The following is a 15,701-nucleotide window of genomic DNA, read 5'->3' on the forward strand; positions in this document are numbered from 1 at the left end:
ACCTTTTACTCCCCCCAAAGGGGACGCCTTTAACCATTTCAACTCTACGGGATCTGAAAGGTTCATGGGACAGAACTGTTGCAGTGGGGCCTAGAGAATAGACCAAGATCATATAATACCTGGATGATAGGCCTCGAGGGGGATGCCACAAGTTTTATAAAACAAAAAAAGAATAGTAATATTCAAATTTGAAATTTCATTGTCAATGAGAAATATGGCTATTAGTTAGATAACACTTTTTATACATAAATAACATGTATTTTATAGAAAAAAAGGTTTATAAAGAATCAAAATTGTTTTGTGTAAATTTTTGTTTCCCTAACTAATTAACATAAGCTAGCTTTGTTAATCTTCCATAAATTTATAGGAATAATTTGTAAATGTTGATGCCTGTAATTAGTGCTTTTCGGGCCTTTAAATTTCCAAGGTCATAGGAATTGGGCATTAACCAACCTAGGAGACTGTAAAAGTTATTATGAACTTTTTATAAAAAATAATAACTTTTAAAATTAAGTTAAAAATATTTGACAAAATAAATTATATAAGCTCTAATTTTAATTAAAATTATAAAATATTAATGCCTTATTCAATCACTTAATATTTCAAAAATGAATAAATCTACTTCAAGTTTATATACGATTTCAAGTGTGTATAAAGCATTGCTTACCTAAACCCTAATGCTTCACCCATTTTTGTTGATATAGCATACAAAGCATTGCTCACTTAAACCCTAACCCTTCACTCATTTTTGTTGATCTAACATACAATCGAGCCATAATATTTCAATTCTAAAAAAAAAAAACGATTATTTGATATTAAATTTTTTTGTGAAGTAGAAATAAAACCATTAAATAGCATCTGAATGTAGTTTTAAATTTTGAGTTTTCTTTTCTCTTAATTTTTGTAAGAATTTAAAAAAATTTAGATTATGATATTATGTTGTTGAGAAAAATTTTAGATTTTGATATTCTGTTGTTGAGTTTTTTAATTTTTTTTTTTTTTGGAATGGGAAGGAGAAGAGAGAGAAGTTGACTGAAAGAAGAGAATTTTTTGAAAAATTACATGTTTTTTTTTTTTTAAAAGAAAGCTTTTAGTTTTTTTTTTTTAATTTTGTTCTTAAAAAAAAGTTGAGAGAGGTCGATTGAGAGCAGAGTACTTTCTAAAAAATTGACATATTTTTAAAAAAAACTTTTAGAGTTTTTTCGTTTTATTATTTAAAAAAATTATTTTTTAAAAAAGTTTCTCAAAAATTATATTTAACTTGGATTGTGCATTTAAGTGGCAGAGGTTAGGCCGAACAAGTACTAGGCCTGTTTAGATGACAGGCCGAACAGGTAATGGGCCTAAATTTTTTAGATTTCCAGATATCCGAAACGGCGCCGTTAGATAACTTTGATGTCTATATAAGGCTTCATGACCAAAACCCTAATCCTTCACGCTCATTTCTCTACTTTCTTCCATCGGCCGCCTGCAGGAGGTAGGTCTCCTCATAGCCTCACACAGTCTCAGCGCAAATGGGTCGTGTCATAAGAGCTCAGCGTAAAGGTGCGGGTTCCGTCTTCAAGGCGCACACCCACCACCGCAAGGGTCCTGCCCGGTTCCGCAGCCTCGACTTCGGTGAGCGAAATGGCTACCTCAAGGGTGTCGTCACCGAAGTCATCCACGACCCGGGCCGTGGCGCACCCTTAGCCCGCGTCGTCTTCCGTCACCCTTTCCGTTACAAGAAGCAGAAGGAACTGTTCGTCGCTGCCGAGGGCATGTACACGGGACAGTTCGTGTACTGTGGTAAGAAGGCTACTCTCATGGTCGGTAATGTGTTGCCTCTTAGATCTATCCCCGAAGGAGCTGTCGTTTGCAACGTCGAGCATCATGTTGGTGATCGTGGGGTTTTTGCTAGGTGTTCTGGTGATTATGCCATTGTAATTAGTCACAACCCTGATAACGACACCACCAGGTCTCTGATTCTTACTCTGATTTAATTCTAATTTTAATTTGGGATCTATTGGCTATGTGATTGTGCTTTGGTTTTATTATAAGTTTTTAATGTTGCTTTGGTAATTGCTCATTCCTGTATATATTTTGGCACTGTGGTTTTTGTTTCTTGAGGTGTTCCTATCTGTATCTGTTCTTAAATGTACGCCTAGTTTAAGAACTTTCATCTAATTGGTGGATGCGAATGACTGGATGTGCTTTAATTATTAATTGATGGAATGTAAAATGAAATAGCATCTTTTAAGCGCACGGATTTGATCTCGTGCTCAGGTTTTACCTCAATGAGTACCATTTAGTTTGAGTTTTACAGGCCTTTATATGTGAAGTTTCAGTATCTTATCTGTTTAGTTGAATTTCACTGTCCTCTACATGTGAACTTTTTGTTATCTTGCTGATGCCTACGTGCTTCAATGATAGTTTTTACTTAAACTTTGAAAGTAGATGTATAATGATTAAATATAGATGAACATGATGGTGGAAGTTTTGGGTAATTAGTGGTTTCAGCAATGACCTTTTGGAGTTTGATGTTACAGGATCAAGCTTCCATCTGGTTCCAAGAAGATTGTTCCAAGTGGCTGTCGTGCTATGATTGGCCAGGTTGCAGGAGGTGGTAGGACTGAGAAACCTCTTCTCAAGGCTGGTAATGCTTACCACAAGTTTAAGGTGAAAAGGAACTGCTGGCCTAAGGTGCGTGGTGTGGCAATGAACCCAGTTGAGCATCCCCATGGTGGTGGTAACCATCAACACATTGGTCATGCTAGTACTGTTAGGCGTGATGCTCCACCTGGGCAGAAGGTTGGTCTTATTGCTGCAAGGAGGACTGGTAGGCTCAGAGGACAAGCTGCTGCTACTGCCGCCAAGGCTGATAAGGCTTAGGCTTAGGATATTACTTGTTTTTAGTTCTTTGCTCTTCATATTTACATTCAAGAGTATTCAGCACATTTATGCTAGAAATTTTGTTTGAATTATCAGATAATGGTACTGTTTGGAGTTGTTTGAGCGATGGTTATGTTTTCAATTTGGATTTTTACTCAAGTGTTTGATGTCAATGATTATGATCCATGTTCTCTCTCAAGCTTTCATATGATGCTTTGCATGCTGTTTATCAAATATATGGAGGATGTCAACTTAGTTGGCTGAACGGGGCAAGTTCTAAGACTGATCATAGTTGAGGTAAGGCAGAGATGGCTGTCAATTACATTTTCGGGATTAGATGGAGCCAACTTTCTGAACTTTTTGGGTTGGAGTGAGCGTTTCATATATCCGGAGACTGGCCTCTGGACCTTTTTGGGTTGGAGTGAGAGTTTGATTCATCCGGAAACTGGCCTTTAGACCCTATATCTTGGTTCAGCCACGGGAAGGTATCAATTTGTTGTTCTTAACTCAGGATTAATGGTTGAAAACTGATCTTGACTTGAAATTCCATTTGACAACTTTCATATTTTAAAGAGGAAATGAACAATATTCATTACTAAGTGCTAATAATATACAGCTGAATCCTTGATCGGGGGCCAGTGCCACAGAACTAGTAGTTCAAGAATTTGGGCTTAGGCCAGAAAACAAGGCTATGGTTCTATTGGGCTAAGCAGTAAGAATTGGATCAAGGAAAAAGTAAAGAATTCGACCGTCATTCCCCTTCACGTTTGTGTTTTCAATTACCAAATGCAAATTCCCAATGGGCTTTTCAATGAGCCCAGCTGAGGCTTTAAGAAACTCAAACCTGAATTCTCCTACAGCCACGAGAGATCCAACGGACCCAACTAAAACCAGGTTCCCAAAGACTGGAGCCCAAACAACCGTTGATCCTTTTTTCATTCTCAAAAAATTGAGCCCAATCATTGCACGACCATGGGTACTTGATCGACCCGGAATCTCCCTCCCTTTCTTTCGCTCACCCTGAGACGATCCCGACGAGAAATGGCTTTGGCGGAGAGGAATATCCTTCTCCTTAATTTCTTAACTTTGGCTTCATTGTCAACAATTCTATGTGCCGGTAAAGCATTTTCCATTCGCATTCCGGATCGGATCTCGGGCACGCCTAGGGACCTTTCAGACCAGTCCCTGAAGACCGCGGTCTTCGCTCTCGGTAGCTTCTGGAGATCGGAGGCCGTCTTCGGATGCTTGAACGGTGTCGTTCGAACTACTGCTGGTTACGCTGGCGGATCCAAGATCAACCCCGAATACAGAAGTTTGGGCGACCATGCGGAGTCCGTATTGGTCCGTTGCTTTCTCTTCAATGCCCTCTTCCTTTTATATTTCTTTCATTGTTTAGAAGTATAAAACTTAGCATATTTAATTAGGAAAACTTTTGTTAATAATCCCTGAGAAATTGTAGACATAGATCTGTTCTTGGGTTAGTTGCTGAGTCTGTGACATAGTTTATACTGTTGTTTTCGGAATGAATTCTTCCAAAAGAGAAAAGGAAAATTAATGGCTGAACACTTAATATGGAAAATATCTGATTTTTATAAAAATGTTTGAAAAGAATGTTGGTATTTCCATTAAATTTGATTAAGTGTATGCTATGTGAATGATGGGCAGGTTGAATATGATCCCAGTGAGATTAATTTCAGGCAACTTTTGGAGATTTTTTGGTCTAGTCATGATCCAAGGCAGGTATTTGGCCAAGGTCCAGATATAGGTAATCAGTACAGGTATGGGGTAACCAAAAATGAAAGAAAAAACCATTTTATTACTTCATTCCCACTCTTTTTTAATGATAAACTTTCATATCTCAATTCAACAGGTCTATTATTTTTATGAATGGGACTGAAGAGGCTAGATTAGCTGCCATGAGCAAAGAAAGGGAGCAAACCAAGTCGCGGAACAGCATTGTGACGACTCAAGTTCAACAACTTGGATCATTTTATCCTGCGGAACCTGAACATCAGGTTTGGTGCTCTCCCATTTTTTTCTTGTTTGAAAGAGGCAGTAAGGAGGCGAGGTTGTGTGATAGTTGCTTGTTGTAGCTTATGATCCACGAGTTGCTTTAAGTTGTCAGTTGCCTTGGATTATAATGCGCAGAACTTGTTTAATACATTTGAATTTGAAATAACATGCCGGTTAGTTGGATGCTTGTTTAGCACTGAATAAGGATTCTAAGGATTTCTGTTATTGGGAGCATGCTGGGTATGGACGGCATCATGAACTAATTAATTTCAATTGCATCTCATTTTGGAAGAAAATGGTTTCTCCTCTTGTCTAGTTGCTATCTTTGTCATTTTGATTGCCATTTTTTTTATTGTCTTCTATTTATTTGTTTCTTTTTCCACAATGCTTTAAACTTTTGCTTTTAGACCAGTGTAATTGGCAAGCTCAAGCATGAATGTTGTGTTAATAGTAATTATCAACTGATAACCACTAACCAGGTTTCTATGTGCACATGAATTTGGATAACTGAAAACTATATACCATATAGATTTAGAAGGCCAAGGATTTCTGGCTGCGATAGGTAAATGACTTATAAATTTCAATGTTTTAAATGCACAGAAATTTGAGCTCAAACGCCATCCGTTGCTGCTACAGCTGATAGGAAATCTGCCTGAAGATGAGCTTGAGAGGTCAAATCTGGCAACAAAACTGAACGGATATGCAGCAGAGCTTTGCCCCCCAAGGATACAAAAGCAGATTGATGCAAAGATAAATGAAATTATCAGAAAAGGTTGGCCTGTTTTGAGAGATGTATAGCTGGCCATCTGAGTAAAGCTTCAGACAAATGAAAACTCCTGCATTTTCCCAGCTGAGCGACTTGATTTTGTGGGGTTTTAACCTTTTAGCTGAGCTTAGGCTGATTGTATGGACGGAAATTGAATCAAATGTAGTATTCTTTTGCAGATTGAAAATTTCTCCAGGCATAAAAGAACAGTCTATGTTTTCCAATAGATCAATGAATCAATCAGTTTGGGAAACTTATAAAGGCTTGTCACAGAGTCTTCTAGGCCCCAAAGTGTAATGAATTCCAGAGTTTCCAATCTGATTATGATTTAAATCCATGTGGCAACTCAAGTCAAAACAATATGCTAGCCTGAAAATTGATGTACTGACATTGCCACTTGTGTTAGAATGCAAATGGCATCTGCATTGTGGCAAAGCATCCAAGCCAGTTTCCATCATTTTCCACAGCCTGTAATCCTCTGATTCATCCTTGGAAATAGCATTTACATGAACAAATCAGTCATTTATACTCAAATTTGGCTTGTTCTTGGAGCAATAATTCGCATATTTGCAAATGCTGGAGAATCCCAAATGTCATTAATGTCTTCTTCATGGGAAAAGCCTTCAAATTTTTAAGGATGATCAAGTTGATTTTTACCACCAATGAAGGAACGCCACGTCAGCAGGTAAACAGCGGCTTTTCTCTCTTGATAAAACTAAAACCCACAGCTTGATAGTAAAGCAGCTGCCTTTTTCTTTGTTTTGTTTTTTGCATTTCCACTCTTTTTGCAGTCTCCCGAAAGCTGCGAAGATAGATTCGGATCGTAAGAGGAAGAAAGCTTCGATCTCGTCAGCAGATCGAACAGAGGCGGCGGAGAAACAGAAAGGCAAGAACCCAACAAGCACCAGCAACCACCACCACCAAAGCCACCACCACAGGAAGAAGAGCAAGATGTCATCATCGACGGCGGCAAATCAAGTGAGGGCAGCCCACATACTGATCAAGCACCAAGGCTCTCGCCGTAAGGCTTCCTGGAAGGATCCAGAAGGTCGCGTCATCTCCAACACCACTCGAGACGCTGCTGTCTCGCAGCTCAAAGCCCTCCGTGACGACATCGTTTCGGGCAAGGCTAAGTTCGACGAGGTTGCATCTCGCTACTCCGATTGCAGCTCTGCTAAACGTGGCGGGGATCTCGGTAAGTTTGTTCCCCTTTGCTTTTGAATTGATTGCAAGTGCAAAAGTTCAAACTTTTAAGGATACCGATGTTTTGGTTGCTTAGAAAATTGCCAAAAGCTGAATATTGGGAGGAAAAAAAGAAGCTTTGAGTAATACAAAGGATTGAAAAGATAATCCCAATCGAGTCGTATAGTTATGGATTTGTTCAATGCTTATTTTTAGTTACTAGGGTTTTGGAATACGTCGGAAGAACAGAGATTTAAGGTAAAGTGGAATTAGGGTTTCAAGTCTTAAAGATAGTAGAAATTTTGGGATACCCTAATGCTCTAAACGTGAGCATTGCACACTTCTGCAAGTTGGAGATGTAATAGTGAGCTTGGTTTTACTCAACAGGTTGTTTCTGAGTCAGCCATCGGCTCAAGAGATAACCAATATATTAATAACTCTAGTTTTGTTGCTTGCTTTGCTTCTGTGTTTGAGTATTTCTTTGAAGAATTAAAGTCTTAATCTGTTTTGACGGCGAAGTTTTGCTGTGCAACTCAAGATTTTAACCTGGCAAACCAAATTACCTGTTTGCAGAATTGCAAAGTTTTAACACTTGAGGTAACTTACGTAAAGGTTTTGTGAAGGGAACCATGATGCTTTCCAAAATGGGAGTATTTAAAGCACATACAAACTGTATTGCCGAGGCATTTTATTTTGTTTGAAACTCATAGAAGCTGAGAATTTGACAAGAGCGTTTTGTATCTTATTTTATGTCTGTTATTTTTCTTTCTTGTGGTGATAATCTTTCACGAATTGTCTTTCTAGTCTAGGTTAATTGATGGATCGAGCCCTTTTCTGATGTATTTTTTGTATCTTGTGCTTCTGAAAAAGATAAAAATAGTTATATATGTATATATAAAATGGATAATTTTAACCTATCTCACCCTCTTAGGCCATAACTCTTCTTATCCCTTATGGAGTTTTGATTACAAGATTTGATCCCAAGGTTTCAAGGCACACTAATTATTCGACACGGGAAGCTAAACAATCATTTAATTCAAGGACATTTTGCAATAATGGGCATGTTATATCATTTTATGCCATTATTGACATTGAACTTTTCACTGCCAATTAATTGACTTATTGTTATATTAGTGTAATCTTCTTTATCAATATCCTACAAGGAACATGACCAATTCTAATCTTGTTCATGATTCGCTGGGTTAGTTTGTATTACCAGCATTATATGTCATAATCTGAACAAAACCTAATATAAACTTTCTGTGCAGGTCCTTTTGGTCGAGGCCAGATGCAGAAGCCATTCGAGAATGCAACATATGCTCTTAAAGTTGGTGAGATAAGTGACATTGTGGATACTGATAGCGGGGTTCACATCATCATGAGAACCGGTTGATTATCATCGCTGATGATGCCTGGATATATCGAGCAATTTAGTTCAGTGTATTCAGAAAATATATTCAAGAATATTCTGAAATTGTTCTCGATAATGCCTATGGCCAATTTTATTGAGTGCTACTTTACACTTTGACAGTGACCTAAACGCTTGCGAACAATTTGGTTGCTTACAGCATTTAATTGCAGAACCATTTTGGTTTATGGTGTGAGATTGTTTGCTTGTTCATAATAAAAGCTTTTGGTTAAAATATCTTTCTCCCTCCCCAACCCAACCTCCCTCTCTCACTCTCTGTTTCATTAATTTTGTACTCTTTAAGTGGGTTTGATGGGGAAATGTTTCTATTCAAATGAGGAATGAGTTTATAGCAGTTTTAGTGTGTGAAAGCTCAGTGAGTCAGGCAGATTTTATGTCCACTGATTGTTGGATTGGAGAAAGATAGCAAGTTTGAGAACTTGTTTCCTTTTGCCATTAATTGCACTTTATTTTGGAATGAGTTTATTATCCATCGTCTGCTTTTGGCAAAAAGTAAAAAAAAAAATGAAAAATGATAAGATATAAAGTGTTTGATCTCCTACCTAAAAAGCATTTAATTCATTGGTTAGTATATTATCTAATTACTTAAATCAAATCTCGTCTCTTGATTTAAAAAAAAAAACTATAAAATCATAAGCTAAGATTTAGTAATTAAATCATATTTATTAACATCGTTTATTATTTTGAAGAGATATCCATCATATTAAACTGATTTATGAATGTAATGGATAAAATTTATCTTAGTTTACAACCATTATCATGTTCTTCCTCAGCATGGCTTCTTGCTCCCATTGAAAAATTCCTGTACTGCTTACAAGTTCTGAGTGAAGTTCTTCTAAATATGAAATTTTCTCTTACATTTCTCTTCTACCAAACTTTTGAACTCCCTTCTCTTTTTGGTAAATCGCTCAAATTCTATACAGGATTCAAAGGAGGAAAAAAAGAGAGGGTATTTACACTGAAAATTAGAAGCCATCCATCTTACTTAGATCCTTCCAGTAATTTCCCAACCTAATTTCATTTTCTTGGCACTTGGAGCTTCCAACTCCAATGTTCTGCCTGTTTGCCACTGCAATGACTTGTCATGCAGGTAAAGGCAATTGGACCCATTCCGGCAGCCCTTTGGAGTGCTAAAATACATGCAAGGTTTTTGAAACTTGGCTTTTAAAGCCACAGGTTTTATGTTCTGTACCATATTCTGGTTCTGGGTGTGGTTAAGATGACTTACAGTTTTTGGTATATTGTGCACTTTAGGCTCTTGCTTTTCTCTTCCATGTTCCCTAATCAGGTTCTTAATATAGTTAGCATCCTTCACAGGGTTTGCTGCCATCGCGGTAACAGCTAGACCAGCATTTAGTTGCATGGGTGTTGAACTAATAGCAGGCTGCACTTCCGAAAGAGGTTTTGGCTGAACAGGCATCATACTAAGAGCAGGTTGCATCTTGTTGAAGGTGGAGTATGCATTACCATTTGCAGCCCTATGTCCGGAAATCATATTTATATCCGCAAATGAGGGAACTGAAGGCTCTACTCTCTTAGGCATAGAAACGGAAACGATGTCTGCCCTGGGAGCTGGCATAGTTAATGCAGGTTGGAACTCTTTTATGAAATGGTTTGAGTTTCTGTCAGCTGGCATTGGGGATGAAACTATAGCAGGTTTTGGGCGGGGCAGAGAAGTTATTATAGTTTCTGGCTCTGAGGTGCGTACAGGTGTACTTACCGCATTGGCAGCAGTGGGTAGATTTCCATGATCCTGGATTAATTTCTCTACCATCTTTGGATCACTAAGGATTTTAACAAGCAAATCAGTGTCGATCAAAGTTCCCTGCTCTTTGCTTTTCATGACTGCAGATAAGGCAGCCGAAGCAGCTACAACTACATCAGAGCTTGCACCAGGTAACATGTCAAGGGCAGGTGACTTCACAGCAGAACTAGGGCAATTTGGCATACTGTGAGTTCCTGATCCCGACAGACCCTGGGGCATTATCAATGCAGCTGTCTGGGAGTTGGAGAGAGTTTTTGGTTGAGCAGCAAAATCTGATGATACATCTGCGCCCTCCTCATCTTCAATTGGAGTTAGAGGAACAAGAGGAGTTCGCCTATCATCATGAGGTTCAACTTCTACATCCATAGAAACAGAGGGACTACAAAAAATGGATGATTAAGACACAGTCAGATAAAGAAAAAAAGGAACTATTAGAGATCTGCAGAAGAAAGGATGAAATTGTACCTAGGAGGAATGGCAGAAAGGCGAGGATAAACTGCTTCAAGCACTCTCATTTCTCGCAGTTTTTGAGCCTCTACCTCCTCACTCTCCTCAGCCGCTGCAACGTGCCAGTTGAAATTCAAGACAAACTGTTTAAACATGACAAAAAGTAAAAGGTTAGATTTCGAGTCCAATTCAAAACAGAAAATATCAAGATAATAGTATGCCACAAGTTGATATAAAACGATTCAAAAGACCACAAGTCTCTCACCACCATGGTACAAAACCTATATGAAGACTAGAGATCTTTTGAAATTAGAAAAGCAATTTATTTTTTTTAAAAACAAAAGAACAGAAAGATCTGCTTACTTTTGGAGGGCATGTCCATTGGATCCTAGGCATCTCAGCTAGATCATACTTCAATCCATTCACATGATGACCACCTTCAAACCCAGGGGGGAGGTCATTAGCACACATTCCACTGGGCTGCAATGTCCATGATGTTTTAGCTTGAAGAGTATCTTGAAGTTCACCAACTTTTGAAGGGCAATCCTCTGCCAGAAACAGCTTCACCTGAGACAATATTAGTCCCCTTTAGCAGGTTAATAATTGTTAAATTGTCTGATTGTGTACATAAATAACCTTCATGGCATGAACTCTAGTGACCCCTAAGAAAGATGGGAAACAGGGGAGAAAAGGCTTAAGGACTTGAAGATTCAAGACATGCTAGCATAACTGAAGACCTCACCCAAACACAACATACCAATATCTCTAGGAATTTATAGTTTCCAGGCAAATACATACTCAAAACTTGAAATTTTCCACTTACCAATGATAAAGAAATTAACTACCCTAATAAATTTTATTATGACAGGATCTTTCAGATAACGGTGTCCCCAAAAACCAAAATCCAGTAGCTCTTTATGACATGACCATATAAAAGGAAAGAACATAAGCATCATTAGATATTCACAATAATCACCATTCTTCTAGATGAGATATCAATCTTTACAACAGACAAATTCAACAATGTCAAGGCCTAAATTTATTTATGGAACGTTTTGTCAAATGACATCAACTAGCCATACCATTTTCCTGTTTTAAGTAATCATAGACGGTAATGACATAGCTTGAAACTAACAAAGTTGCAACTGCCTGACAATTTTAAATGCACTGAAATGTGACAGAACCAGCAGTCTCAACTTAACTTAGAAATACATCATAAATTCAGTGCATTTCTATATAAATTTTAAAGAAAGATTGCAGCTCCATTATACTACATCCAAAGCTGGTATGCAACTAGACACTCAAGTCTATTGCTAAGCAAAAATTAAGTTCTTTAACACTGTAATCTCATTAGGCTCATTACAATCATTGGTCACAATTAGTGCTAGCAAATTGCCCTAGGAGCAAAACCTCAACTTTACCTGAGCCTTGTATGCATTCCTACTTCATTTTGTACTCAATATTTAGCATATTAAAGTCGTTTATCTTTAGTAATAGCAGAAACATTTATAATTGGGTATATTCAGCATTGCAGTCAGAATAATTTGAGACTAACAGCTTTAAGATTTCGATATTAATAATAATCAAGCAAGATGAACATTATGATAAAGTTTTGATGAAACAATAGGTGCTTAACAATTTTATTAATAAGGGAGAATACAAAACAATAAGTTTCCCCCTTTTTCGTTTAAAGAAAAGTTATCTCCCTTCATCAAGAAGGGTTGATGCCGCTGTTTATGCATTTCTTATATATGTTTTCCTTTCAGAAATTCACAGAAAGTGAATATATCAGATTTAGTGGTGAGATTCCAACATTAAATTGAAAATTCCCAACTTGAATTACCTAAAGTATGAATTAACAGCAAATTCTTTCTTTTTGGAACCAAATGGCAGCATATTCACTTATGCATTAGATAAAGCTTTGCTTACCAATGACAAAGGTCTTAGAATGATAACCATACTTTTAAAGAGTATCATATAAGAATCAACAAATTCAGACTAATAAGTTCCTTTCGATTTGATTCTTAATGTCGAAAGGCATATTATTGTCCAACATTCTTGATAATTTTAGATTACAACTTTAATGCCTTACTAATTATTATACCATGTTCTTGATTCTTTGATTACAAATATTTTAGGAGATTAAACTTTGAACATAATTTATTACAATTGCCCCTTGGGCAAATTATAGTAATCAATTGAATCACTTCAATATCTTCAATAATTCTTTCCACTTAACAAATTTCATCACAATTATTTTCTGGGATTCATTAATTCTTCTTCTTCTTTCTCTTTTTCATTTTCCTTATTTCATAGTACCATTATTGTTCAAATAATCACTTATAATCAACATTATTAATAAACAATTAGAGAACTGATTGCAGCTCTGGATTACTGAATCAGTATTTTTCATAATCGAATACTTAAAAGCTCAAACTTTTAGATGAAATTCCAGTTACGATCAAAATAAAATTCGATTTCAATTTTTATAAATAAAAAAGGTAAAATTAATACCAATAATAATATTATCAGATATTAGGGATTACCACCAGTAAAATTTCTGAAATTATTTATAAAGGAAAAGGCAAAAAAAAAAAAAAAGCAGCTGCTGAAAAAGGCAATGAAACCACTAATGATTGATCGAAGATAATAATGGCGGCTATACCTGACAAAGATTAACACCTGGAGCCCAAGATACCCTGTTTGATTTCCTCGATCGCTTCATATTTTTCAATAAAATCTCAAATCAATGTCGATTCCTTTTTCGCTTCAAAATTTTTTATCTCCAATTTAAATTTTTTCCGGTAACCGAAAGGGAAAAGATGGGGAAAAACAGCACAATCAAAACAAAAAACTTTAATCAGATTAAAAACTTAATCCGATTAGCAAACCTCGAAACCCTAAAAGACGATGAGAGATTTGAAGATCCAGTAGCTATTATCGAAACCCCTAGAGATAGAGAAGAAATTTGCAATTTTTTCTAGATGATTTTTCTCACGTTTTCGAAGAATTGAAAGCTCGAGACGCAACTAGGCGAAAATCATAGGAGCAGATAACCCTAAAGGCGCAGGCTTTGTAATTTATAAAGGGAGGAGTCCGCGTCGTACTCGTACAGGGGAAGGTGACAGCGAGTAATTAATAAAAACGCGAGATTCAGGGGGTCAAAATCGAAAATTGCTGCGCTGGATTTTACTTTGTACGGTGGTTAAGGTTTATCCACATTTGATCCATTCAACCCCAAAACTTTTTATTTTTTCTAATTTTAATTAAAATTTTATAAAAATTAAAATAATTAAAAATTGATTTATTTTCGATCCGTTATTTTGATTGAAATAGTTTAGGTATTTTTAAAAAATTTATTACGAATGATCAAATTTTCATAAATATAAAAAAATTGATCAAAATAATCAAATAAATTGTTTTTCTGAATCAATTAATAACAATGTTAAATAAAATATATTTTGAATAAACTCGAATTTAATGGATTTCGATCAATTATTTTTGTTTAAATGGATTAATATTTATCTTTAAAATTTCTTACGTGAATTTGCAATTAATTGTATTTCCTAAATTAAACACGAAGTATTGTAGAACATTAATACAAGTAATGATTTAGGTCCAAAAAAGTATGACTAATTTTGGAATTATACTGAAGTGGTTACATGATGAGTAATTAATTAAGTATTTCTTTTCAAAAAAAATAATTAGGTATTTAAATCTTGATTCATTATCTTTAGGAGATATATGATAAGAAGTCAACATTAAAATAATTAGAACTTGATATTTTTCTTATAATCCATATTCATTAATATTAATATTAATCAAATGAACCTAACACCAACAAAAAAAATTATTAACAGAATTTAAAGATTTTTTCAATAAAGTTATGCCATCGAGGTGGATCGGCTACCAATGTTTTTCAAATCAAATTACATATTAATTTGTTTTAGTAGATGTAAATTATTCAATTTTTTTTCTTGTAAGTGATGAATTTAAGATTTTATACGATCAGTGGTAGACCTGGCAATTTTGAACACGACAAGTTAACACAACACGAGAATATACGAGTTAAATAAGTTTTGAGTTTAGTGTTAACGTATTTCGTATCTGACACGACAAATATGTTTAAAACACGTTTACTTAATCGTGTTATCGTGTTTAATCGTGTATACGTGACACATTTATTAACATATTAAAAATTATTTTAACTTTATATAAATAATTTTAAATAATTATTTTAATAAAATTTTTAATTTTATAAATGGTATAATGTAATTATACATGCTCAATCATAATTTTTAACTTTTAGTGATTATTTGATATTATTATTATTATTATTTTATTATAATTAGTTTGATAATTATAGATTTTAAATTTAAATAATAAAATTATATTTAATTGTAAATATTTTTATTTAATCGTGTTAAACGTGTTAATCGTGTTACGTATACATGTTTCAAATTTAAGACACGAATGTAAAACGTACCGTGTTCGTATTTAGTCTTGACGTGTTTCGTGTCTAATCGTGTCTGACAAGTTAACACAAATTGTCAGGTTTAATCAATGATAAAAGGATAATTATATAAAGTTATGAAAAAAAAAGATAAAAGGGCCAAAAAAGAAATTAAAAACTTTTGGTCCACTTTTGTATGAAAAAAATAATTTAATTTGATACTTTTAAATAAAAAAGATTAATATTTTTTTGTTCATGTTTGAGGTTTGATTTTATAACATAAAGTGACCCTTTTATCTCTTAATCATGTTCATTAAATTTTCTTAAGATTAGACTTCCCAATTTCAATTAAATAATTGATAATTTGCTAATCTCATTTATTTTCCACGAAAATTTACAAATTATTTGTAATTTTACAGAATATTACATTCGTGTCCTTTAGGATTCCAATTATCTATGTAGTCAATGATTTCTACATATATATATATATATATATAATATTAAGAAGGAAGAAAAATTCAATTACTCGATATCGGCTAAGATGTGCTTTGGGCTGGGGCCCAAATCTGCCTGTATCTTTTGTTTGACCCGTTCAAGGCCTTAGGTACTGGCCCAAATTTGCCTTCCGGGTTTATTGCTGTGGCCCAAACCATGATTCAAGTGCAAAGAGTTTGAGTCCGTGGGGGATTTTGTTGAGTTTAAATGGAACAAATTTTCTCCATAAATTACCACAATATCAATATATGCTTTTGGTTTTTGTTTTTTTTTTCACAAGAAT

The 15,701-nt window shown here is 35.2% G+C and overlaps 4 protein-coding genes across 4 annotated transcripts; 3 read left to right on the forward strand and 1 right to left on the reverse strand.

Annotated features, from left to right (window-relative positions):
* Positions 1-1,433: 1,433 nt before the first annotated feature.
* Positions 1,434-3,067, forward strand: EMB2296 (Ribosomal protein L2 family). Its single transcript, XM_007046663.3, has 2 exons — positions 1,434-1,954; positions 2,526-3,067. Exons 1-2 carry the CDS (start codon positions 1,515-1,517, stop codon positions 2,866-2,868), a joined length of 783 nt encoding a protein of 260 aa, XP_007046725.1. The 5' UTR covers positions 1,434-1,514; the 3' UTR covers positions 2,869-3,067.
* Positions 3,068-3,837: 770 nt separating this feature from the next.
* MSRA5 (Peptide methionine sulfoxide reductase family protein) lies at positions 3,838-5,908 on the forward strand. The gene is made up of 4 exons (XM_007046664.3): positions 3,838-4,209; positions 4,534-4,646; positions 4,739-4,883; positions 5,482-5,908. Exons 1-4 carry the CDS (start codon positions 3,910-3,912, stop codon positions 5,677-5,679), a joined length of 756 nt encoding a protein of 251 aa, XP_007046726.3. The 5' UTR covers positions 3,838-3,909; the 3' UTR covers positions 5,680-5,908.
* A 478-nt stretch (positions 5,909-6,386) lies between these two features.
* PIN1AT (peptidylprolyl cis/trans isomerase, NIMA-interacting 1) lies at positions 6,387-8,474 on the forward strand. The gene is made up of 2 exons (XM_018126014.2): positions 6,387-6,842; positions 8,098-8,474. The coding sequence occupies exons 1-2, from the start codon at positions 6,599-6,601 to the stop codon at positions 8,220-8,222; spliced, it is 369 nt and encodes a 122-aa protein (XP_017981503.1). The 5' UTR covers positions 6,387-6,598; the 3' UTR covers positions 8,223-8,474.
* A 427-nt stretch (positions 8,475-8,901) lies between these two features.
* On the reverse strand, positions 8,902-13,538 carry LOC18610792 (zinc finger CCCH domain-containing protein 6). The gene is made up of 4 exons (XM_007046666.3): positions 13,136-13,538; positions 10,834-11,037; positions 10,489-10,613; positions 8,902-10,402 (listed from the first exon to the last, which is right to left on the reverse strand). The coding sequence occupies exons 1-4, from the start codon at positions 13,193-13,195 to the stop codon at positions 9,244-9,246; spliced, it is 1,548 nt and encodes a 515-aa protein (XP_007046728.3). The 5' UTR covers positions 13,196-13,538; the 3' UTR covers positions 8,902-9,243.
* Between the last annotated feature and the right edge of the window lie 2,163 nt (positions 13,539-15,701).

The sequence above is a fragment of the Theobroma cacao genome, chromosome 1, assembly GCF_053813885.1.
Source record: "Theobroma cacao isolate CCN51 chromosome 1, ASM5381388v1, whole genome shotgun sequence".
NCBI classification, from domain to species: Eukaryota; Viridiplantae; Streptophyta; class Magnoliopsida; order Malvales; family Malvaceae; genus Theobroma; species Theobroma cacao.

Bases quoted from the DNA above. Each gene is read 5' to 3' on its own strand.
- EMB2296 (XM_007046663.3), top strand. From the start codon at position 1,515: ATGGGTCGTGTCATAAGAGCTCAGCGTAAAGGTGCGGGTTCCGTCTTC. The intron at 1,955-2,525 runs GTCTCTGATTCT...TTGATGTTACAG, and splicing joins CCTGATAACGACACCACCAG to GATCAAGCTTCCATCTGGTT.
- MSRA5 (XM_007046664.3), top strand. From the start codon at position 3,910: ATGGCTTTGGCGGAGAGGAATATCCTTCTCCTTAATTTCTTAACTTTG. The intron at 4,210-4,533 runs GTCCGTTGCTTT...AATGATGGGCAG, and splicing joins ACCATGCGGAGTCCGTATTG to GTTGAATATGATCCCAGTGA. The intron at 4,647-4,738 runs GTATGGGGTAAC...TCAATTCAACAG, and splicing joins GATATAGGTAATCAGTACAG to GTCTATTATTTTTATGAATG.
- PIN1AT (XM_018126014.2), top strand. From the start codon at position 6,599: ATGTCATCATCGACGGCGGCAAATCAAGTGAGGGCAGCCCACATACTG. The intron at 6,843-8,097 runs GTAAGTTTGTTC...CTTTCTGTGCAG, and splicing joins TAAACGTGGCGGGGATCTCG to GTCCTTTTGGTCGAGGCCAG.
- LOC18610792 (XM_007046666.3), bottom strand. From the start codon at position 13,195: ATGAAGCGATCGAGGAAATCAAACAGGGTATCTTGGGCTCCAGGTGTT. The intron at 11,038-13,135 runs GTATAGCCGCCA...ATATTGTCTCAG, and splicing joins CAGGTGTTAATCTTTGTCAG to GTGAAGCTGTTTCTGGCAGA. The intron at 10,614-10,833 runs GTAAGCAGATCT...ATGTTTAAACAG, and splicing joins AATGGACATGCCCTCCAAAA to TTTGTCTTGAATTTCAACTG.